We start from the raw sequence: 23,440 nt of genomic DNA on the forward strand, positions 1-23,440 counted from the left end.
AAATTTAATCAACTAATGGTCAGGATTAAATTGATGCCAGATTAAGAGTTAAGAGAATTCAGGAGTGATTGGACTCGGAACATTTGTGGAGACATAACGATTCTAGGCTACGTCCTCTCTTGACTCCACCCCAGTGGTGAAATGCAATTTTTTTGCTACCGGTTCTGTGGGTGTGGCTAGGTGGGCTTAGCTTGGTGGTGGTCATGTGACTGGGTGGGCGTGACAATTCTTTTTTTTTTCTGCCTCCGACGCAGAGCCCTCGTCCGGGCCTTCCTCAGACTCCAGGACTGGCCCATGTTCCTCCCCAGCCTCCTCGCTGTCCGACTCCGCTGCCAGCTTTGCAGGCTGCAGGCGAACCACAACATGGTCATTTGCATATGTGTGTGTAGAACAGTGGGGGAAAAAAATCAATTCGCCCAACCGCACGTTCCCAGCTAAGGTCAAACAAAGTGACCCTCTGCCGCCTTATTTCAGCTCTCGTGCAACACGATTTATTAGTGCAATTAAAACATTTAATAACAACATTATATTCCCGGCAAATCTTTGGTTTTCCATTCTTAGCTTTCGTGCTAAGAGCAGGTGTTCCTTTTAGAATATCGATAACAGAAGCAGAAAAAGTTTAAAACTGCAAATATTACTTGGCTTTTAAATTAAAATAATTTTCAGGATTGTGACTTGAAAACACAGATTAGGGGATCATCCCTAATTTAACCCTTTCACTAAAACTAATAAGATCTCAAGTTACCTTGTTTATACAGTTTGTATATGCAGTAAAACTGGATGACCATTTTCAAGAATGCATTGGACTTCCTTTGAAATGTATGTTCTCCTTCACTGGGACAAAATGTAGTATTATACAACAGTTACTAACAAAGTTTTCAGATGTATTCAGTCATGGGTAACAAATAGCTTAAAGCCCGTTAAAAATTAACATTAGTTTTGTTGTAGTTTGGTGTCTAGCAACCCTCGGATATATTCAGATAAGCGTCTTGACATAAATCAGTTTTCTCTAGTTGCTAGTCAAAGCTGACTTTTGCACAGGGACCTAAGAAATACTTGACATTGAAGAAGAAGAAGAAAAGCAACTATTGAATTAAAACCAACAGGTAAGTAAGAAAGAAACTTGGATGATCTTGCATGAAAAAAGTACTTTTTATTCTTTTACCATTTTAATGATGCGATGGGACTCACTGCCTTTAGAAATATTTGCAGAGTTGCGTTCTCAGAATCCCCAAGCTATCTTTTAAAGGAAGGAAATTCAGTTTGTATATGCAGCATAAATTCATCTAGTCCAGTCTATACTAGCAGGAGACCTATACTAGGGATTCGAACTGCCAACCTTTCTGATCGACAAGCTCAGTGTCTTAGCCACTGAACAGGATTCAGCCCTATGTGATTCCACCAGAAAACCCATCACGTTGAATTTTATAGACTGCCTTTAAACATGTTTTAAGATTGAGAGCGCTACCATAAAACGCTAAATTACGATTCCTTCCCTTTTACTGTTTTTTTTTTCATTGGTAAAGCCAGTCTTTGAAGAATTGTTCTTTGCAATGAAAGGGTTATCGAAATAATTAGGATCAATTTATTTAACTGTGACACCAAACGTAATTAAGAAGACATTACTTCTTTAAAAAATACATGTTTCTCATTGCAGATAGAGGAAAGCTAAGCTCCTGTATGGTATCTAACTATCAGGAAACAGGCTTTTTATTAGACTAATCAATTCGATTAAAAGGCAGGCACTTCCACACCTTTTAATAAAATGGATTTCTGTCTGAAGAAGTGCTACCAGACTCCTCCTGATTTACTGATAAAAATAATGACCTGGGAACGACGCATGGCAATAAATTTTAATAGAAATCGAAACTCTTTTATTCCTATCCAGCTTTCCTCTTGAATCAAAGCACCTGGTGGTTCCTGAACCAGAATGCCAAACAAAGCCCAAGAGGTAAGCCAAAAATATTTTATTTTGTCAGAATCCTTCTTTGGAATCAAACACATCTAATTATTTTAAGTATGAGACCAGCGTTCTGGACGCCTAAGTTTTGAGCTGAATTTGTGGCTAGCAAATGGTAGTGTGGTGCCATCAGAAACAGTAAGAAATGTAGGTTTTTCTAAAAAAAAATAATAATAATTCTAAAATGTGGGGGGGGGGTTACTGTTCCTTATAAGGAGCAGGGGCGCTAATAGGGAAAAAAACCCGCATTTCTTAGTATTTTTTAATTGTTCTAGTGTTATAAAACTTACAGAATGCATTCTATTGTTGGCATACATAGTGTTTATACAGTGTTAATTAAAGATTGTCAACACTAATCCTTAGGCCATTAAGGGAAGGGAGGGGAAGGGGAGGGAAGGGAGGAAGGAAGGAAAGAAGGAAGGAAGGAAGGAAGGAAGGAAGGAAGGAAGGGAAGGGAGAGGGGAGGAAAGGAAAGGAAAGGAAAGGAAAGGAAAGGAAAGGAAAGGAAAGGAAAGGAAAGGAAAGGAAAGGAAAGGAAAGGAAAGGATGATTGAGATAGAAAGAAGGGAAGAAAGGAAAGAAGAAAAGGGAAGGAAGGGAAATCAATGCTAATTAAAATTTAAATGTCAATGTTAATGAGCTTAAGATTGCACAAATATTTTGATGCAATTTGCAGCAGTTTTTTAAATGTTATATTAAAATTCTGGATACTTTTTTTTTTTTTTTAAATAAGGAGGTAAGGAGAACAGAAAGCAATTCATCTGAATCCGTGGTTTTCAAACTCGGCAACTTTAAGATGTAAGGATTTCCACTCCTAGATTTCCCCAGTCAGCATGGCGGCTAGAGAATCCTGGGAGTTGAAGTCCACGCTTCTTAAAAGTCCCCAAGTTTGAAAAAAACATTGATTTGAATGTTAAAAAGTAGGGAGTGGTTTTGATTCTTCATACCGCTGCTTTTATGGTAGGCTTATCTGTCAAAATTGCATATTTGTGGGCTTGTCTGTTAAAGTTAGGCTTGGTAGGCTATGTGGTAGGGTTGAAAACATTGTAAAAGTTATTTATTGGCTTGAATGAGTGGAGACATAAGAGAAAGTCCAAGGAGAACCTGATTTATAGAGGAATTTCCTCTTTGCCTCTATCCTTTACTTGGTCAGGATGAAGCCCCACCTTAGAAAAATGCTTAAGAGGAATATATTATGTCATTCCAGCCTCTAAGTCATTGGGGTTTGGGGAATAACGGAACTGCAACTCTGATTCTGACACCCTTTTGACTCCATCAAGTGCCTGACCGTGTTCTACGGATGTCATATCAATTACTAGGATGCCGTCATCAATCTCCAGTCCCTCCGAGATCTTGGCAAGCAACTGAGCTTCGAGTGGCCCATGGTAGCCTATGAACTGGGATTTACCAGGGCTGAAATTAGCCAGATCCATGCCCTCACCCCAGAGAAGAAAAGTCAGGCTCAGAAGATGCTGGAACACTGGTAAGACTTTGGCTTTGGCATAAGTTCTTGAGAGCTGTACTTATTATTTTCAAATTCATCTGGAATTATCCTGATCCAAGGTGGGTGAGTGGGTAGGTGGATGGATGGATGGATGGATGGGTGACTGGATGGATGGATGGATGGATGATGGATTGGTGATGGATGGATGGATGGGTGAGTGGATGGATGGATGGATGGATGGATGGATGGATGGATGGATGGATGACTGTATGACTGTGTCAGACTTCGATGCTATCTCATAATAAATGAATTTCCAAACTGCCAATCTTTAAGGAAATCTTCTCTTTAATTGAGCACAGCAACCGGATCATGACTCGATGCGGACAAGACTGACCTTTTGCCCCCCAATCCCTCCCTTTCCGATCCCCAATTATCTGCTTCTCATTGGCTATCTTCCAAGTCACTCCACTGACTTCTTGTCTCGTCATTTCACAGGAATGTCTTCCCCCTCCTCATTTCCACCACGACCGGGCTTCAAAGGGATTTAGCAGGCAAAAGTTCAGGGCTTATCTCTCTCCTCTCTATGCCAGTGGTGAGACGCTGACATCCGGCCCCTCTCCCTTCACTCTCCCAGTGGGGCCTGCGTGAGATAAACAACAAGTTTAGTACCTCACCCCGTCTGAGGGTGTACCCCTCCCCCTCCCGGCGTGTCCGGGTGATCTGCATGGAATTTAGCTATGAGGCGGTCAGCTTGGATGTTTGTGCTCTTCACCCAGGAAGCTTCTGACAAGGGGTAACCCTTCCACTCACTTAAGTACTGGAGGCGCCCTCTGTGCCACCTCGAATCAAGAACTCGCTGTACTTCATAGTGGGTCTGGCCTCACAGGAATGTCTCCCCCCTCCTCATTTCCGCGACGACCGGGCTTCAAAGGGATTTAGCAGGCAAAAGTTCAGGGTTTATCTCTCTCCTCTCTACGCCAGCGGTGAGACGCTAACAGACTGGATGGATGGATGGATGGATGGATGGATGGATGGATGGATGAATGAATGGATCGGTGATGGATGGGTGATGGATGGATGGGTGAGTGGATGGATGGCTGAGTGGATGGATGGATGGATGGATGAATGGATGGATGATGGATGGGTGATGGATGGATGGCTGAGTGGATGGATGGATGGGTGGGTGGGTTGGATGGTGAGTTTGGTTGTTTTCTTGCAAACATTTAATGATCCACCTAGGTAACATCACCAGCGCTAGTAAGGAGTGAGGTTTGCCTTACTAGCACTGATGATGTTACCTAGTTGGGTCATGAAACATCTGCAAGAAAACAAGCCAGCTCAGAAAACCCCAAGGACCCCACAGTCCTCCTCCTCCTCCTGGCCCACACTTCCTTCTAGCACTGATGATGTTACCTAGGTGGGTAATGAAATGTCTTCAAGAAATCAGCCAAGCTCAGAGAGCACCCAAGAACCCCTCTCTTAGTTCTGCATTTCTGAGTTCATGAGTTTATGCTTTACAGGTCCTTTATTACTTCTTTGACAGTGTATTAACCTTGAAAAAGTTATAGCCTGGTTTTACATTTTTTTTTTTAGTCCTCTGATTTTACCAGCTTGCCTCAGGAATGGAGAACGGCCTTTTGAAATATTCCAGATGTGTAAAGCTTGACCTGACCAAAGAAATTAGCTCCAGAAGAGAGTATGTAGAGGAATAGAGTGGTTTTGAACATGGAAGAATGCTTCTTGCTCAAACCAGCTTGGAAGCCATCAATATAAATCCACCTCTCTATATTTTTTGCTAGTTATCTTGAGGAAGGAGCCATGCGGACATTCTAAATTGAGAAAAGGATTATGCCTGAGATGTAATCATTTCCAGAAGAGGAGGAGGAGGAGTGTGGGGTCCTTTGTGCTCTCTGAGCTTGGTTATTTTCTTGCAGACATGTTATTACCCACCTAGGTAACATCATCAGTGCTAGTATGCAGTGAAGTTTGCCTTACTAGCACCGAAGATGTTATTTATTTATTTATTTATTTATTCATTCATTCATTCATTCATTCATTCATCTTGTATGCCGCCTTTTTCCGAAGACCTGGTTACCTGGTCTCTGTTCCCTGGTTAGGTAATCAAACTTCTGCAAACAAACAACCAAACCCAGAAAGCACCAAGGACCCCCCCCCCTCATTTCATCCCCCAGCTACAAATATTCTCCTTTCTTAGAACTGAGAGAGGATAACTTGAAATGGCAAAAGGCACAAAGACTTGGTGAGGAGAACAAATCAAACGTGCCATGTGCAAATAAGCGGCAATGTAAATTTCCTAAATAATTTTTTTTTAAAAAAAAATAAATAAATACAGAGACCGTCGAATGATTGGGCACGTGCTTCCTTCGGCAATTTTTTTCTGAACCTGTTGGGCCATCCCTCTCCAGGTACGAACGATCGTGGGAGAAACCGAACAAGACCAAACTGCTTCAAGAGGCTTTGGAAAAATCCGGAAGGCAGGATCTGGCCGAGAAGCTTCGTTGCCTTCACTGGGGCCATCAGAAGTTGAGCAATAAGGTGGAGCTGCCCTCGGCATTCCCCTTCCTCATCACCGTGTATAAGACGACGAACAACAAGGAGCGTCTCAAGAAAATCAACCAGCTTACTCATAAGTAAATCCGGAGATTCCCAATCCTCACATCAAGAGCTGAGCCGAGCTCAGCAGGATTCTTTAAAATTTAAGAATAGGAAATGTCTATGGAGATCCTCAATCATCCAAGTCATGGTTGTCCCATGTCCCAAGCCATGGTTTGGCACAACCATGGCCTGGATGAGCTAAAGAAGCTTCTTGGATGAGAAGCGAAACGTCTTCAGAGAAAAAACCAGAAAGTCCAGTTGACTCTTGAAAAAAGCACCTTTGGGACTCCAAGTGACCTCAACAATTCTCAGAAAGAGTACTAATGACCAGATGACTGCAAGGAGTGTAAACCCTTCCATTCTCCACCGTTTGTTCAGAACTGAAGAAGCTTCTTGGATGAGAGGCGAAACATCTTCAGAGAAAAACCAGAAAGTCCAGTTGCCTCTTGAAAAAAGCACCTTTGGGACTCCAAGTGACATCAACAATTCTCAGAAAGAGTACTAATGACCAGATGACTGCAAGGAATGTAAACCCTTCCATTCTCCACCGTTTGTTCAGAACTGAAGAAGCTTCTTGGATGAGAAGCGAAACGTCTTCAGAGAAAAATCAGAAAGTCCAGTTGCCTCTTGAAAAAAGCACCTTTGAGACAACTATGACCTGGATGACTGAGAATCTCCATAGACATTCCTTTGAAAATGTTTTGCTTCTCATCCAAGAAGCTTCTTCAATTTTGAAGAAGAAGAACTGAAGAAGCTTCTTGGATGAGATGTGAAATGTCTTCAAGAAAGAAAAAAAAGTCCAGTTGCCTCTTGAAAAAAATACCTTTGGGACAAACCATGACCTGGAGGACTGAGAATCTCCATAGGCATTTAGTTATGCAAGAGCTGGAGAAGCTTCTTGGATGAGAAGCGAAACATCTTCAAAGAAAAACCTGAAAGTCCAGTTGCCTCTTGAAAAAACGCACCTTTGGGTTAAGAATAGGAAAGAGTAGCCACGAACAAGATTGCAACAGGAGAAAAATAGAACGGAATAGAATAGAGAATTCTTTGTTGGCCAAGTGTGATTGGACACACAAGGAATTTGTCTTTGGTGCACACGCTCTCAGTGTACATAAAAGAAAAGATACGTTCGTCAAGAATCATAAGGTACAACACCTAATGATAGTCATAGGGTACAAATAAGCAATCGAATCATACTAGGAAACAGTCAATATAAATCGTAAGGATACCAGCAAGAAAATTACAGTCATACAGTCATAAGTGGGAGGAGATGGGTGGTGGGAACGATGAGAAGATTAATAGTAGTGCAGACTTAGTGAATAGTTTGACAGCGTTGTGGGAATTATTTGTTTAGCAGAGTGATGGCATTCAGGGAAAAAACTGTCCTTGTGCCTAGTTGTTCTGGTGTGCAGTGCTCTATAGAATCGTTTTGAAGGTAGGAGTTGAAATAGTTTATCTTTAAAATCTGTTTTAAATCTGTTTTCTACACCGTCATCCAGACTTTTCTCTACGATCTGCTGTTGTTTGATTTCTCAGCTTTTAAAATTTGAATGCAGGAGGCCCGAAATGATTTTGAAAAAAAAAAACAACAAAAAAAAAACCCAGCGAAGTAATTTAAAATAAAATCCTATTAACTGGAGTTGGGAGAAGCTGTAAGCTTTCTGATAGATTTAACGCCACAGATTCAATGCATTTGTGTTTTGTCGATTTTAGTAGAAGCACCCTGAAATGCAATTTAAATTTACAACTTGGGAGTCTCGAGTGTACAAGTCCACTGCTTTTTGCCCTCTGCATCCTGGAGACGTTTTTTCAACCTGCATTTTTAGCAAAATCTGCCACGGCAACAACTGAATTCCAGGTAAAAAAAGGCTGCACGCTGTATCCCCACAGGTAGTCCTCGACTTACGACCACAATTGAGCCCAGAATTTAGGTTGCTAAGCGAGACACTTGTTAAGTGAGTTTTGCCCCGTTTTACAACTTTTCTCGCTACATTTGTTAAGTGCATTTTGCTCCATTTTGTGACTTTTCTTGGCACAGTTGTTAAGTGAAGACTGCAGCTGTGAAGTTAGTCACACAGTTAAGTGAATCTGATTTCCACATGGATTTTGTTGGTCAAAAGATTGCAAAAGGGGCTTGAAGTGATCTCAGGGGACACTGCAACCGTCATAAATGTGGACCAATTTTCCAGCATCGGAATGTAAATCCCTGCAACCCTGGGGATCCTCCAACGGTTGTAAGTGTGAAAAATGATTCATAAGCTGAATCATTTCAACTTATGGTTGAAATGGTCATAAGTCACTTTTTTCAATTCCGTTGTAACTTTGAAGAGTCACTAAATGAATTGTTCTAACTTGAGGATTGTCTGTATTTAAAACCAACTAGAACTATCCAGGTTTTCAGAATCAAATCTGTGTTTATTTTTCTTTCTCTCTACTCATTCCCATTTTTATCCATCCCTTTCCCTTATATTCACAGAATGAACCTCTGCACTTTTTTGTGTGACTTTTGATTAACTTATTACAATTATTGGCTCAATAAATTGGCTGGAATTGTTTCTACAGTTGTTGTGAGCCTAGGACAGGGGTCTGCAACCTTAAACACTCAAAAGAGCCATTTGGACCCATTTCCCACAGAAAAGAAAACACCGGGAGCCACAAAAACCTTCCCGTGCTGACTATTTATTGAGCGGCCACAAAACTAGCACATGAGGTTGAATTAAACCTTCTGTTTTCTTCTGAATTTTTTGGGATTTATCCAAGGTTGGCCTACCGGGGGTTGAAAAGCTCAGCAAATAGGGTTCAAATAGTATTTATTTGTTCTCTAGGAAATAGGTTCCCGTATCAGTTATGTTCATCAGCAGTCTTCCTAAACTATTTATTTATTTTATTTTATTCAATTTGTATACTGCCCTTCTCCTAGTGGACTCAGGGCGGTGCACAGCCAGAACTAAAACACATACCAATACAAAATTTTTAAAAGAATTTCATGACTTTGGCCCAAAATTTAAAACATTCAAACTAAAACCCATTGACAATTTAAAAAGTTTTAAAAAGGGGGGGGGCGGTTTTCACGCCAGCCCTGCTTGATGGAAAAGAAAAGTAAAAGAAAAGTTTTTAGGGCACGGTGAAAGACCCGGAGATCCGATATCCTTCGTATCTCCAGGGGCAAACTATTGATTTTGTTCTTATTTCACTTGCTGGCAAATCTATTTGTCCTCTCTGATAAACCAATCAGAACTAGACACAAATGAAATCACATCTTTGTGAAGTGATGTGCACATTTTGCATACAGTACAGGGGGTGGATTATTATTTGAAAAATGCTTGCGAAATCAGAGACCATGTTAACCAAATATGAAATTAAACAAAGGGACTAGTGTTTCTTCGATAGTTCTCTTTAATTTTTTATCAACACAATAAAAAAAAAGTTCGTTCATCCATTCAGGAGCCTGCCGACAGAGATTTCAAATTGTTTTCCAACAGTTCAGCCAAAAGTTTCATCTGCGAAGCCTCCAACAGGCTGCTGATTAGATTATCCAGATGTTCCTTACCATTTAAAAATCCCTACCAAACAAAGCAAACATTTGAAGGAGTTACTGTGGACAGAGACAATCAAAGTCAACTTTATTTATCTTTATCTGGACAGATCTGCCTAGCACAACACTCCAAAATCTAGTTGCCAAAGAGAGCTATGAAACGATTCCCCAGTACTTCAGATCTTAGGATGTACATCTTATTATTCAGTATGCAATAAATTCTTTTTTCTAACTTCTTGTTAGAAAAATTGAGATGTTACAGTGACCTTCCTTCCTCTGTGGAGTTACAAGTCCTCTCCCACTCCCACCCTAGACCTGATGGGTGGGAAGAATGGTTCACATTTACTTTTTTAGTATTTTTTGGACTATAAGACGCGCCTAAATTTAGAAGAGGAAAACAACAAAAGAAAAGTTTTGGCCTCCGTGTCCCATTTTTGGCTCTTTTTTCAGCCCGTTTTCGAGGTGTTTTTCGGCCCATTTTTGAGGTTTTTATGGCTCGTCTTTGAGGCTTCTTTCAGCCCATTTCTGAGGCTTTTTTGGCCCATTTTTTAGGCTTTTTCAGCCCATTTTTGAGACTTCTTTCGGTCTCAAAAACAGGCTGAAAAAAGCCCCAATAATGGGCTGAAAAAAGCCTCGAAAACGGGCCAAAAAAAGCCTCAAAAATGGGCTGACAAAACCCAAAAAATGGGCCAAAAAAAGAGGCCCGAAAACGGACTGTGTGGAGCCCCAAAAACAGCCAGTGGGTGGGCGGGGCTTCAGCAATATTCGGTCTCTAAGACGCACAGGCCTTTTCACCCTTTTGTGAGACAAAAAAAGTGCATCTTATAGTTCGAAAAATACGGAATATTTTTTTTGTGCTGCTATAACATTAACTGGCCACTAGAAGGCAGACAACAGCTGCAAAAATCCATCATTGCCGCCTCCTGGTGGTCAATTCTTAGCAAAACACTTCAGATCACAAGACAATACTTTTCTGTTATTCACAGAGCAGCCTTTCCTTTTTCAGGCTTCTGCACTTTAGAGTCAAAATAATTTTAATGAACTGACTCTTTAAAGCAGCTACATCATTTACATCCCACCCATTATAAGCTTGTGGGGGGGGGGGGAACCCAGCCCATTTTAAGGAATTAGCAGAGGTGCTGTTTTCACACAACATGCAAAACCTTTCTTCTGAAGTTTTAAGTTTACTTTATTGTCATTGCACCTTGTACAACGAAATTAAATACCATCTTCAGTGTACATTATAACTATAAAAATAAAACACAAAACACACATCCTTCACATTCTATACAATTGAACTGAAAACCCCCAATATTGTATTAATATTGCACTATAAAGTAGAGGGACATGGTGGCTCAGTGGCTAAGATGCTAAGCTTGTCAATCGAAAGGTTGGCAGTTCAGTGGTTTGAATCCCTAGTGCCGCGTAATGGGGTGAGCTCCCGTTACTCGTCCCAGCTTCTGCCAACCTAGCAGTTCTAAAGCACGTAAAAAATGCAAGTAGAAAAAATAGAGACCACCTTTGGTGGGAAGGTAACAGCATTCCATGCGCCTTTGGCCTTGAGTCATGTCGGCCACATGATCACGGAGACGTCTTCGGACAGCACTGGCTCTTTGGCTTTGAAACGGAGATGAGCACCGCCCCCTAGAGTCAGGAACGACTAGCACATATGTGCGAGGGGAACCTTTACCTTTACCTTATACAGTAAAATTCAACATAGTTACTGCTCTGGGACAGAAGCTGTTTTTCAGTCTATTTGTCCTTGTTTTTATTGTCCTGTACCGTCTGCCCGATGGTAATAGTTCAAAAAAAAAAAAAAAGGTTGCCCAGGAGGAGATGGATCTTTAAGAATGTTTTGAACTTTCTTAAGGCAGCGGGAGCTATAAAGCTCTTCCAAGGAGGGGAGAGGGCATCCAATGATCCTCTGGGCAATGACGTTGACCCTCTGGAGCGCTGTCCTATCTGCCACTGTGCAATTGGCAAACCATACATAGGTATTACATCTCCTAAATCACACCGAGGCCCTCGGAAACCCCATTTGTTCTATTCATGTCAGGACCCATTTCCTGGTTACCAGGAACTTTCAAATTCGCTGCAAGATTCTTGACCCCATTTTTACGTTAAAACGGCAGGAGCGGCAAACCATACACAGGTGCAGTAAGTTAAGATACTCTCTATGGTGCAGTGGTAGGAGATTACCACTAACAACCCTAAATTACGATATAGACACGTTCGGTTTCAAAAGAGGACATGTCATAGCTTTGACTTAAAGAGAAGTGTTTGAATGACTCCTCTGTCGACCAGAAATAGTTCTGGACCAAAAAAAAAAAGAATATTGGACAAATATATCTTTCCACTAAGCACTATATTGTCATCATTTTAGAAAAAAACAGCTGTCAGCCCACATCCAATTTTGTGACCTCTGTAGTTTTAGCACTTAGGGGTGACACAAATCAACGTTCCAATATTTGAGGGGCTGCCCCAAAGAAAAAGGGGGGGGGTCAACCTATTCTCCAAAGCACCTGAAGGCAGGACAAGAAACAAAGGGTGGGAACTAATCAAGGAGAGAAGCAACTTAGAACTAAGCAGAAATTTCCTAACAGTTAGAACAATTAATCCGTGGAACAACTTGCCACCAGAAGTTGTGGGTGCTCTATCACTGGAGATTTTTAAGAGGAGATTTGACAGCCATTTATCTGAAATGATATAGGGTTCCTGCCTAAGCAGGAAGGAGCATAATCCCTTGCAGGGTGAAGCCTGGGCAACTGAATGGAGCTAACAGAGTATTTACTGGCTGGATACCCTTCCTGTCGCCAATGCGGAGTTTTGTTCAGCAGATATATATTCTCATGGTGCCCAGAGAGAGAAATATCGGCCTCTACTTAGGATCAAACTCACAGCCTCCTGATTGTGAGGCAAGAGCTCCACCTCTAGGCCACCGTATCACTCCACAGCTGCTCCTGGTTGCCGGAGGAAAAAATCCGCCCACCTATTTTAGAATAAATACCTTGATATCACGGACTTCATAGGAAATCCTATGGTCGGTCACCCGATCTTGGTTGAAGTTGTACGTGCGAATTCTCTCCGATTGGGATCTTGACCCTAACTGTGAAAGAAGGAAGAGGCAGTCCTCAACTTACGACCATAACTGAGCTCAAAACCTCTGTCGCTAAGTGAAACCGTTGTTAACACACAATTATCAGGCGATTCTTTTATGTAGCGTTCTTCCCCCACGCTCTTTGCTATTTTTAATTTCTCGTAATAAACCTTAACATTTATTTCAGCACAGGGTTGCAGGGAATCCCAATCAGGAATGAGTTTTCCGTCTTGTCTGGTGACCCGGAAGAAGAAGACAAAAACCAGAATTTGGGCATTTGCTGTTGTGACTTGGAAACGGGGCAGGATCATGGATGCACAGCACAGTCCTTGGGTGTGCACTTTCTTTGGACTACCTCACAAGACGGGCGGTACAAAGCATGTACTCTCCGAAGGAAGGCTGTCCTGTGTCCTTATCTCCCACTTCTACGGAGTCAAATGTGTTGTGACCCCGACTCCCGAGCCTGTCCTAACAGAGGAAGAGGACTCAAAAGGTGATGGGGAGGAACTGATAAGGCCTCCTTCTCCAGGACACTCCTCCTCTCTGGCAATGCCTCAGGTTCCATCCGAAGGCCAAGAGGAACAGCCTGGGATATGCCAGGAAGAAAGCATATCGGAACAACAACAGATAGGGAGCGAGGATGATGAATCCTGGCTTGATCCCAGGCAGCGTTGGAGGGAGAAGCGTGCGCAGCAACGAAAGAGGCGTGGGAGGGCCAGAGATTAAGCTGAGTCACTGAGCCACACCCCACAAGGAATAAAAGTGGGTGGGATTGCTCTTCAGGCTTTGTGACGGTCAAAGTTAAAAACCTGAGAGTCACATCGCGTTACCTGAAATCTGGTTTGGGCATATTTGGATTGGACCTTGGCTAACTCTTGCTTCGTGGATTACTTTTTGCTACTGAACCGGACTGAGGATAAACTCTCTCTTGCTGGCTGTGAGTGAAAACTGACTTGGCAGGCATTTCGCAGCTTACTGCCAAAACTCTTATCTGCAAGGGTTTCTAGTCTGATTGCTTAATAAAATCTTGGCAGGAGTGCCTGGTTGTGTGTTTGCCTGTGTGGGGAAGGGGGACAGAACAAAATGAGTCTAATATCTGAGGATGGGCACTGATGACGTTACCTAGTTTGGTAGGGAGACGCCTGCAAGAGAACTACCAAGCTCAGAGAGCACCAAGGACATCACATTCCACCTTTCAGCACTGATAATGTTACCTAGTTGGGTCATGAGCTGTCTGCAAGAAAACCACCAAGCTCAGAAAACACCAAGGAACCCACAGCTGTCCTCCTCCTCCTCCCCATTCCCTTATAGAACTGATAATGTTACCTAGTTAGGTCATAAAATGTCTGCAATAAAACCACCAAGCTCAGAAAACACCAAGCAACCCACAGTCGTCGTCCTCCTCCACTCTGCAAACTCCACTCCCTTTTAGCACTGATAATGCTACCTAGTTGGGTCATGAAACGCCTGCAAGAAAACCACCAGGCTCAGAGACCCCCAAGGACTCCACGGTTCAACCCTGAGCTACAAATGCTCTTTTTGATGGCGTCTTCATCTTTCACACTGATTCAGAGGCATCCCCGCTCGATCCTACCTGCAGCTTTCTCGTACTTTGCTGTTCGTTTATGTCCTTCGTGACAGTCTGAAGGTAGAGCTTGTCTCTCAGTGTCTGCAATGCCGTCTCCTTATTCGTTAGCTGAGATCGGTCCTGCTGGCACTCCACCACGATCCCTTCCAAAGAGAAGAAAGGATCCGAGAAGACATCCATAAATTCATTTTTGCAAACTGGTGAGATAACAAGGCCATCCCTGCCCTTTAATTAACACCCCAAATGCCCCTTTCATAAACAGAAATGTCTCTAAACAGGATGAATGAAAGTCTGTCATTTATAGATCTTTTACTTTGGGCTTAAAAATCCATTTTTTTTCCTACCATAGAATTGTATTTTTTGTATCAGGAAAGCATTACGAGCATGTTGGTCTTAACGTAATTTGGGGGAAAAGCACAAGGTGAAATTTTATGTAGGGGATGAACAATAAAGTAAAGGAATATAGCAAACCTTGAGGTCTAAGCGAGAAAAAAAGTCACCTATTAAAATATTAGAAGCTAGGACATTGATATTGGATTAATATTTATACATATTTACACGAATAAGAAAATGATGATTAAAAAGAAAATTGTACACCTACCTGTAGGGAGGTGTACAATTCTAACAGCGCTGTCTGTTTTGTTAACATGCTGCCCTCCGGCGCCTTTGGCTCGGAATGTATCGATCCGTAAATCGCTGGGGTTGATTTTTATCTGTACCTGGAAAAAGAGAAGTCTGAGATGTAATTTAATGGGGAGATGGATGGATGGATGGATGAAAGCAAGGAAAGAAGGAAAGGAGGGAGGGAAAGGGGTAAGGGAGGGAGGGAGGGAGGAATGAGGAAGGGAAGGAAGAAAGGAAAGAGGGAGGAAAGGAGGGAGGGAGGGAAGGAAGGAGGGAGGGAAGGAGAGAGGGAAAGAAAGGGAGGGAAGGAGGGAGGGAAGGAGGAATGAGGAAGAGAAGGAAGGAAGGAAAGAGGGAGGGAGGAAGGGAGGGGGGAGGAAAGAGGGAGGGAGGGAAGGAAGGAAGGAGAGAGGGAAGGAAAGGGAGGGAGGGAGGAAAGAAGGAAGGAAGGAACGGAAGTCCTGCCTTAGCACTTGGCCACCACAGGTGTCCCCGACATGAATCCCGGATAGATGGATGGATGGATGGATGGATGGGAGATGGAAGGGAGATAGAAGGAAGGAACAGAGGGAGGGAGGGAGGAATAAGGAAGGGAAGGAAGGAAAGAAAGAGGGAAGAAGGAGGTAAGGAAGGAGGAAAGGAAGGAAGGAAGGAAAGAGGGAAGGAGGGAGGAAGGAAGGAGGGAAGGAAGGAAGGAGAGAGGGAAGGAAAGGGAGGGAGAGAGGGAAGAAGGAAGGGAAGGAGGGAGGGAGGAAAGAAAAAGAAAGGGAGGGAAGGGAGGGAGGGAGGAAGGAAGGAAAGACAAGACAAGACAAGACAAGACAATAAGATGGATACAGCAAAGGAGGGAAAAAAGGAAAAGAGAGAGGAAGGACAAAGGAAGGGAAGGAGGGAAAAAAGAGATCCAGCAACAGGTATACATTGAATTCCTCCTTCTAAAAGATGGAAACGTTTGAAGCCTCTCGAAAGACGGAGTCAAAGCTATGGAAATAATTGATTTGATGCTAACTTACATGTGGCATTCAACAAAAGGAGAGAGAGAGAAAGAGATAGAGAGAGAGGGAGAGAGAGAGAGAGAGAAAGACAGATACAAAGACAAAGAGAGGGAGAGAGAAAGATAGACAGAGATGGACAGATAGAAAGACAAAGAGAGAGAGAGACAGCGAGAGAATTAAAACCCGTGAAGGAACGGCTACCTCCTCTGACAGAGGGAGGACGATGATCGTCATGGTTCCGGTGTGAATCCGCTGCATTCTCGAAGACAATCCGGTCTGAGGGATCCTTTGTACGCGGTGGGTGCCTCCTTCAAACTTCAAGCGTTTGTAGACGTGGCTTCCTAAGACCCGGGCCGCTGCATGGTGGAGCCCCCCTAAAAAAAGCAAAACTCTTTCATTTTGGGGGGGAAAGGGGGGGGAGGCACCCCGTGGAGGTATCCGGGTAAGGGGCTTCTCCTACCCATCTCAGCTCGGCAGTATTTGGTGATTTCAAAAGTCCAGCCTTTGTATTCCGCGTAATTCTGGTACATGTCAAAGACTTCTTTCGTGAATTGCTGGCAAATATCGCCTGAAAACATAAAACCCTCTGAAATGTCAGCGTGAACAATATTTTTAATAAAGAGTTTGCAAGCACGACGAAGGACAAGGCAGGCCATCCTTGACTTACAACCGTTTGAAGTAACAACGGCGCTGAAAAGGGAGACTTATCACCGCGTTTCAGAGTTATGACCGTTGCAGCATGCCCACATGGTCACGCAATCAAAATTCGGACACTTGCCAGCCGACTCATCTTTATGACGGTGGCAGTGTCCCAGTGCTTGTAACCATCTGACCAGCAAAGTCAAAGGGGAAGCCGGACCTGTTTAACGACCATGTTGCTAACTTAACATCTGTGGCAATTCATTTAACCACGGTGATTAAGGCAAGGTCGTAAAATGGAGCAAAACTCACTTCACAGCTAAGCAAAATTTTGGACTCCGTTGTGGTCGTAAGTCGAGGACCACACTGAAGAGAAAAACTGAGGAAAACTGAGGAATGCAAGAAAATAAATCAATTCCGCAAAAGCCAGGAACTCCATTTAGAATAACGTTGAAATTATGATATTTTTGCTTACCTCCTGTCGTCCTGCCAGATGTGACTTCTAAAAGGACGCTGTTTTCGTCGTATTTGTCCCTCGGCGTTATCTTCTCACAAAGCTGAAGAAAGAAAAAAAACCAAAACATCGGTTGACAAATAACCTTATATGTCCATTTCGACGGTGTTCGTAACTTCCATTTCGGATCTTAAGAATTCCTTTCGTAATTACAAGTAGTCCTCGACTTACGACCACAAGAGAACCCAAAATTTTGTGTTGGTAAACGAGACATTTGTTCAGTGAGCTTTGTCCCGTTTTACGACCAGTTACTAAGTGAATTCCAGCTGTTGTTAAGTTAGTTGCCCGGTCATTAAGGAAATTCGGCTTCCCTGTTGACTTTGCTTGTCAGAAGGTCACAAAAATATTGAATAATTAAATAATGGAAGATAATTACATAAACATGTATGTAATTATCTTAACATAAACCTGTGTATTACTCTTAGAACTATATAAGTCTGTTAAATGTAACAAATATTATTAATATTTTATTTGTAGTAAAAGGAATGACACTCAGAATATAGTGATTGGCATAAAAATAACATGTTGAAATACTGAATAACTAAATAATGAAAGATTATAATTCAACAAAATATGTGTACCATTACCAGAACTATATAAGCTTGTCAACTGTAGTAAATATGATATTATTTTATTTGTACTAAAATGTAAAACACTCAGGTGCCACACTGTTCATGTATTCATATGTTTGTATAATTTTTTTTTAAAAAAAACTTGTAAATTTTAGGAGGTCACAAATAGGGGATCACATGACCCCGAAAAACTGCAACGGTTGTAAGTACATGCCAGTTGCCAAGTGACTGTATTTTGATCACGTGACTGTGGGGAGACCATAACGATCAGAGCTGAAGAAGCTTCTTGGATGAGAAGTGAAACGTCTTCAAGGAAAAAATCAAGGAAGTCCAGTTGCCTCTTGAAAATATGCAATTTTAGGATCTGGATGACTGAGAATCTCCATGGACATTCCTTTGAAAATGTTTTGCTTCTCATCCAAGTAGCTTCTTCAAAGGAGGAGGGGGGAGGAGGAGAAGGAGGAGAAGAAGAGGAAGAGGAAGAGGAAGAGGAGAAGGAGAAGGAGAAGGAGAAGGAGTAGCAGCCATCCATGGCCTGCTCTTGAGTTGCCATAGAGAAGGGGGATGGGAAAAGCAGGTAAACAGCACAGCAGCCAAAAACAAAAGCACATTCCAGACATATCTCTCTCAAGGCTGTCTCCCAGGGTTACCCACAGCGGCCGAAGAGGAGTGATCTCTACAACCCGTGAAATTGCTCCGTTGGCAAATGTGACTGATGACACACCCTGGGGGGAAGGGGGGAAACAGGGTCATGCCTGGATCGTAAATTACGTGGGGTCAGAGTTGGCTTCACTTGAAACGTGCCAACATGAAGCTCCTAATAAATAACTGGATTTCTTTTGAAGCTTGGCTGGAGACTCATGATTTAATTAGGACATCCGTTCGGAATCCTGACAGCAGCAGCAGCAGCAGCAGAAGCTTGGATAAGAAGCAAAACATCTTCAAAGAAAACCAAGGAAGTCCAGTTGCTTCTTGAAAAAGCACCTTTGGGACAACCATGAGCTGGAAGGCTGAGAATCTCCAGAGACAAGGCTCTTGATGCACACAAGACCACAACAGCTGGATGCAGCTGGCTTCTGCTCACCTCTAGATAGAGTGCTCTGATCACCTGGCTCATGCCTTCCTTCTCCTCTGTAGCAAGTTCTAATAGAGGTTTCTCTTCCGACTGAGTTAGCTCTGTAATAAAACGGCAGAACAATGGAAGTTGAGTAACTTCAGTAAGTTACACCAGACGTCTGAAATTCAGGTATTGGCACACGGTTCCCTCAGATGTAACGGAAGCAAAGAAATTGTGGCGTTCCCCAAAGGCCACAATTTTGGAGGGCCAAAAAAAAAAGTTCTATACAGGCAGTCCTCGACTTATAACAATTCACCGTCCAGCTTCAAAACATACTCGTGCTGCTTTCACTTTTACTGCTCCTCAGCTTGCCAATGAACTATGGGACAGGAAGGAAGAGGGAATTGGGAGTGTGGATTTTAAACCCCAAGCAGTCAGGCTGTGAGAACCAAGGTCACTCCAGCAGGGGTTTGCCAGAGTTTCAAGACCTCTTCTCAGAACAATATTGTGAGACTTAATTGGATAAGGAATAGGAGGGAGGGAGAATGCTATGCTTTAATAATACTGAATTACGCGGGAATTAGCCAGAGCTGGTTTCGCTTTCGTGCCGTGCCGAAATGATGTACTCAATAAAGTTTAGCATTAAGAGATCGTCAGTCGGAACCTTGACAGTTCATTTAGTGACCGTTCAAAGTTACAACGGCACCGAAAAGAGTGACTTAGGACTGTTTTTCACACTTACGACTGTTGCAGCATCCCTGTGATCAAAATTCAGATGCTTGGCACCTGACTCATATTTATGACGGTTGCAGTGTCCCGGAGTCAAGCGATCCCTTTTTGCAGCCTTCCGACAAGCAAATTGCACAGGGAAGCCAGATTCACTTAACCAACATGTTATTAACTTATCCACTGCAGTGATTCACTTAACAACTTTGGCGAGAAAGGTCGTAAAATGGGGGAAAAAAACCCATTTAACAAATGTCTCGCTCAACAACGGACTTTTCGGTTCAACGGAGGTCGTTAAGTCGAGGACTACGCGGATAACATACCCGTACACATTTTCTCCAGTTCCCGAATTTGTTTTTCAGCCTCTTGTATTTGTTGAAACGTCTCCACAAAGGGGGATAATTCAGCCCGTCGTTGGGCGAGGTCCTTTTCCTTAAATTCGCTCACGGAGCAGGTGCTGAGCAACGAATCGATCCTTTCGTATTCTTGCTTCAAAGTCTGCAAGTACGCCTGCAAGGGGCCGCTGTCCCAAAGCGTGGCCAAAGCCCTGGGGCTGGTATGGAAGGTCCTCGCAGATGTGACGGTCCTGCACTTACAGCTGTGTGGAAGGGTTTTCAGCTCCGTCCAAAGGGGGCTTTTTTTAGCAAGGGATGGAAGAGGGCAACTCCGGTGATACTTGAAGCATTTGGGAAAGAGTAATCTAAAAACGTGGCTTGCTTGGTGAGGTTTCATCTCGGGTGGAAACTTCTGGAATACACAGATAAAACCATAACATTTTTCATTCATTTCTTTCAATGGTATCTGTCTTTCTATCTATCTATCTATCTATCTATCTATCTATCTATCTATCTATCTATCTATCTATGAGTGTGGCCACGAGGGTGGTTATGGGAGCGACGTGGCGCTCCCATGTAACACCTCTCCTGCGCAAGCTGCACTGGCTCCCGGTGGTCTTCCGAGTGCGCTTCAAGGTTTTGGTTCCCACCTTTAGAGCGCTCCATGGCTTAGGGCCTGGTTATCTACGGGACCGCCTGCTACCACCAATAGCCTCCCACCGGCCGGTACGCTCCCATAGAGAGGGGCTCCTCCGGGTGCCGTCGGCCAAACAATGTCGACTGGCGGCCCCCAGGGGGAGAGCCTTCTCTGTGGGGGCACCTACTATCTGGAACGAGCTCCCCCCGGAGATACGGAGGATCCCGGATCTGCGCACCTTCCGCCACGCTCTTAAGACCTTTTTATTCCACCAGGCGGGCCTGGCCTAATCTTTTTCCCCTTTTTAAATGGAAATTTTAAATTTGTTTTTAAATTATTGGGGTTTTAAATTTGTTCAGCCAAATTATTTAATTCGTTTTATTTTATTTTAAATTTTGTATTTATATGTTTTATTCTATGGCTGTTCACCGCCCTGAGTCCTTCGGGAGTAGGGCGGTATATAAATTCAATAAAATAAAATAAATAAATATGAAAGAAACGTGAAGGTAAAAATAAAGTTTTCCCCCCTAGTTTGGGGATCCCAAATAGCACATCCTTTCAATAGATGTTTGATTATTGCTTGGAGGAATGGCCTCTTAGGTGGTAGGGACGAGCTTCCATGTCCAGAATAATTTTATATGTGAAAAGTAAATCTCAAGCACCAGGGAAATCAGGAGATCCCGGCAGATTAAACGGTTATAAAGATTTATTGCAAGCTTAAGGTGTCTACAAGAATCTGGCCAACTAAGAGTCAAGGCAAATGAGCGGGAGATAAGATCTCTATCTTTTCTCTCTCATCTATCTTCTCTCTCATCTATCCATCTATCTTCTCTCTATCTTCTCCCTCTCATCTACAGTATATCTATCCATCTACCCATCTGTCTTCTCTATCATCTGTCTATCATCTCTCTTCTATCATCTATCTATCTATCATCTATCTAGCTAGCTAGCTTTCTATCTATCTATCTATCTATCTATCTATCTATCTATCTATCTATCTACCGATCCTCTCTCTATCATCTATTTATCTATCCTCTCTCTATCATCTATCTTTCTATCATCTCTTCTTTCTATCTTCTCTCTCATCTATCCATCTATCTACCCATCTATCATCTCTCTTCTATCATTCATCTATCAATCTATCTATCTATCTATCTATCTATCTATCTATCTATCTATCCATCTTCTCTATCATCTATCTGTCTATCCACCCATCATTTATGTCTCTCTCTAATCTATCATCTATCTGTCTGTCTATCTAATCTATCATATCTCTCTATCCATCCATCTATCATTATTTTTACAAATAACCCAAGGTGGCAAACATATCCAACACACTTCCCTCCTCCTATTTTCCCCAAAACAACAATCCTACGAGGTGGGAAGCGCTGAGAATGATTAACTGGCTTTCATGTCTAAAGTGGGACTAGAACTCAGAGTTTCCTGGTGATTGGGCTAAAGTCCCCCATTCAGCTTTCATATCTAAGGCAGAACTAGAACTCTCTTCCTTTTTCACCTGGTGCCTTCAATGAATTCCTGGGATAGTAAAGGAAACTAATTTACTAATCTGAAGCCAGCGGAACCAGGCTAGGAAAATCTGTTCTACCTGAACATCTGAAACACAGTTACAATAAGTTTTGTAATACAAATAACAAATCAGTACAACCATTCTCTTTTATGTAACTTTTAAATTACAAATAAACATTTCTAGCCCGAAGTTACATGCAGGGTCCTTGGTGCTCTCTGAGCTTGGTCGTTTTCTTGCAGACATTTCATTACCAAACTAGCTAATAACATCAATGCATCCGGTAGAAGTTACATAGGATGAATTTGTGACATTAAAAATTAAGCCAAAAAATAAAAATAGCAGTATAACTCAAATCCTAGGCATGCCAATTCAGAAAGGAACCCGGCTTTCCTTCGCAGGGTTATTTTCCAATGGCATAAAATAGCTTGCCAACGCTAAGGCTGTTTCTGACCACCTCTCTAACTGAGCAAGGCCCAAATCAAACAAACCGAAGTTTGTTTGTGTTCTGCAAAACACAAGAGCTGCGTTTTCAAGGCAGAAAAACCTTCAGATCCCCCCTTTAAAGTTTATTTTATTGCAAAAGCGAGGCCATTCCTTCCTAAATTTATTCCTGGGAAACCTACGCTTGCTAGATCCACCTACCATCCTAGTCCCAAAAAAAGCTGCAGCAAAGAGATGCTCCTTTGCTCCTAGCCTGTTTGCAAGCAAAATGCAAATCCAGACAAACAGACCCTTTAATTTTTTTTGCAAAAATCCCATCTTTAATTTTTGCAACTTTTAAATTTTTGCAAAAAAAGAAAACCCCATCCCTCACCTTGAAGGAAAGCAGACATTCAACGGTAGCCAATGCCGGCTCGAAGAAGGAAACTGCAGAGACCAAGTAAGGAAGTGGGGGAAAAACCACATTTCCCATCAGCCCTTTCGTTCTGAACTACAACTCCCACAAGGCTAGTGGGAGATGCTGGAGTTTTAACCTCTGCCATGCCACAATCTTACAAACAGCCTTAAGCCTGCAAAAGCAGTACAATTTAAAAAAAAATGGAGAGGAATTTCCAACCTTATTTTCTTTTGTGGTTCAGCAATTTTTTGCAATTTAACTTGGTTCTCCTCCCTTAAACCTCCATCCCTGCATCTCAATTTTTTTTTTGTCAAAGTGGTTATTGTTGTGTTTTTAAATTTGGCAACTTTAAGACCAGTGGACTTCAACACCCAGAATTCAAGTGGTGGAGAATTCTGGGAGTTGAAGTCCAGTTATCTGAAAGTTCCCAAGTTTGGAAAACACTGGTGTGAATTGTATTTCTTTTTAGAATGACTCAATGCCACTTTAGCCTGTTTTTAAAAACACTGTCCACGCAACAATTGTGTTAATGATGGAGTTTCAGCCATCGCTGGTCTGGATATGAAGCAAAGGGATGTAAGGAAGTTTTCAAAATTTGCTGGCATCTCGTGGTCATCTGGATTTTGGAAACCCGGACCTGGTGGCCTAATTATATATACAGTATCCTGCAAATAGTAAAAAATGCAATTAAATATTCTTATTCTGCCTTCCGCTGAACCACTTAAAGTGGATAGC

The 23,440-nt window shown here is 42.4% G+C and overlaps 2 protein-coding genes across 3 annotated transcripts; one reads left to right on the forward strand and one right to left on the reverse strand.

Annotated features, from left to right (window-relative positions):
• The first annotated feature begins 1,019 nt into the window (after positions 1-1,019).
• Positions 1,020-6,165, forward strand: LOC117665043 (p53-induced death domain-containing protein 1-like). The gene is made up of 4 exons (XM_034416571.3): positions 1,020-1,106; positions 1,889-1,951; positions 3,280-3,443; positions 5,831-6,165. Exons 2-4 carry the CDS (start codon positions 1,931-1,933, stop codon positions 6,057-6,059), a joined length of 414 nt encoding a protein of 137 aa, XP_034272462.1. The 5' UTR covers positions 1,020-1,106; positions 1,889-1,930; the 3' UTR covers positions 6,060-6,165.
• MTRF1 (mitochondrial translation release factor 1) lies at positions 4,012-22,763 on the reverse strand. Of its 2 annotated transcripts, none has more exons than XM_087895570.1 (10): positions 22,682-22,761; positions 19,691-20,114; positions 18,669-18,760; positions 16,974-17,055; positions 16,320-16,427; positions 16,061-16,233; positions 14,842-14,959; positions 14,247-14,383; positions 12,563-12,661; positions 4,012-4,044 (listed from the first exon to the last, which is right to left on the reverse strand). In XM_087895570.1, exons 2-10 carry the CDS (start codon positions 20,097-20,099, stop codon positions 4,027-4,029), a joined length of 1,236 nt encoding a protein of 411 aa, XP_087751696.1. In that variant the 5' UTR covers positions 20,100-20,114; positions 22,682-22,761; the 3' UTR covers positions 4,012-4,026. The 2 variants fall into 2 exon arrangements, with proteins under 2 accessions (XP_087751696.1, XP_060542496.2); XM_060686513.2 differs by lacking the exon at positions 4,012-4,044 and adding an exon at positions 9,399-9,583 and having other exon boundaries at positions 22,682-22,763.
• Between the last annotated feature and the right edge of the window lie 677 nt (positions 22,764-23,440).

The sequence above is a fragment of the Pantherophis guttatus genome, chromosome 5 (genome assembly GCF_059756535.1).
Source record: "Pantherophis guttatus breed Tessera chromosome 5, ASM5975653v1, whole genome shotgun sequence".
Classification (NCBI taxonomy): Eukaryota; Metazoa; Chordata; class Lepidosauria; order Squamata; family Colubridae; genus Pantherophis; species Pantherophis guttatus.

What these genes read in the sequence shown, in the direction of transcription:
- LOC117665043 (XM_034416571.3), top strand. Translation starts at nt 1,931, where the DNA reads ATGCCAAACAAAGCCCAAGAG. An exon ending in TGCCAAACAAAGCCCAAGAG is followed by an intron (nt 1,952 to 3,279) that starts GTAAGCCAAAAA and finishes ATCAATTACTAG; the next exon opens with GATGCCGTCATCAATCTCCA. An exon ending in CAGAAGATGCTGGAACACTG is followed by an intron (nt 3,444 to 5,830) that starts GTAAGACTTTGG and finishes ATCCCTCTCCAG; the next exon opens with GTACGAACGATCGTGGGAGA.
- MTRF1 (XM_060686513.2), bottom strand. Translation starts at nt 20,099, where the DNA reads ATGAAACCTCACCAAGCAAGCCACGTTTTTAGATTACTCTTTCCCAAA. An exon ending in ACTGGAGAAAATGTGTACGG is followed by an intron (nt 18,761 to 19,690) that starts GTATGTTATCCG and finishes GTTTTATTACAG; the next exon opens with AGCTAACTCAGTCGGAAGAG. An exon ending in ATACTGCCGAGCTGAGATGG is followed by an intron (nt 16,234 to 16,319) that starts GTAGGAGAAGCC and finishes TGCTTTTTTTAG; the next exon opens with GGGGGCTCCACCATGCAGCG.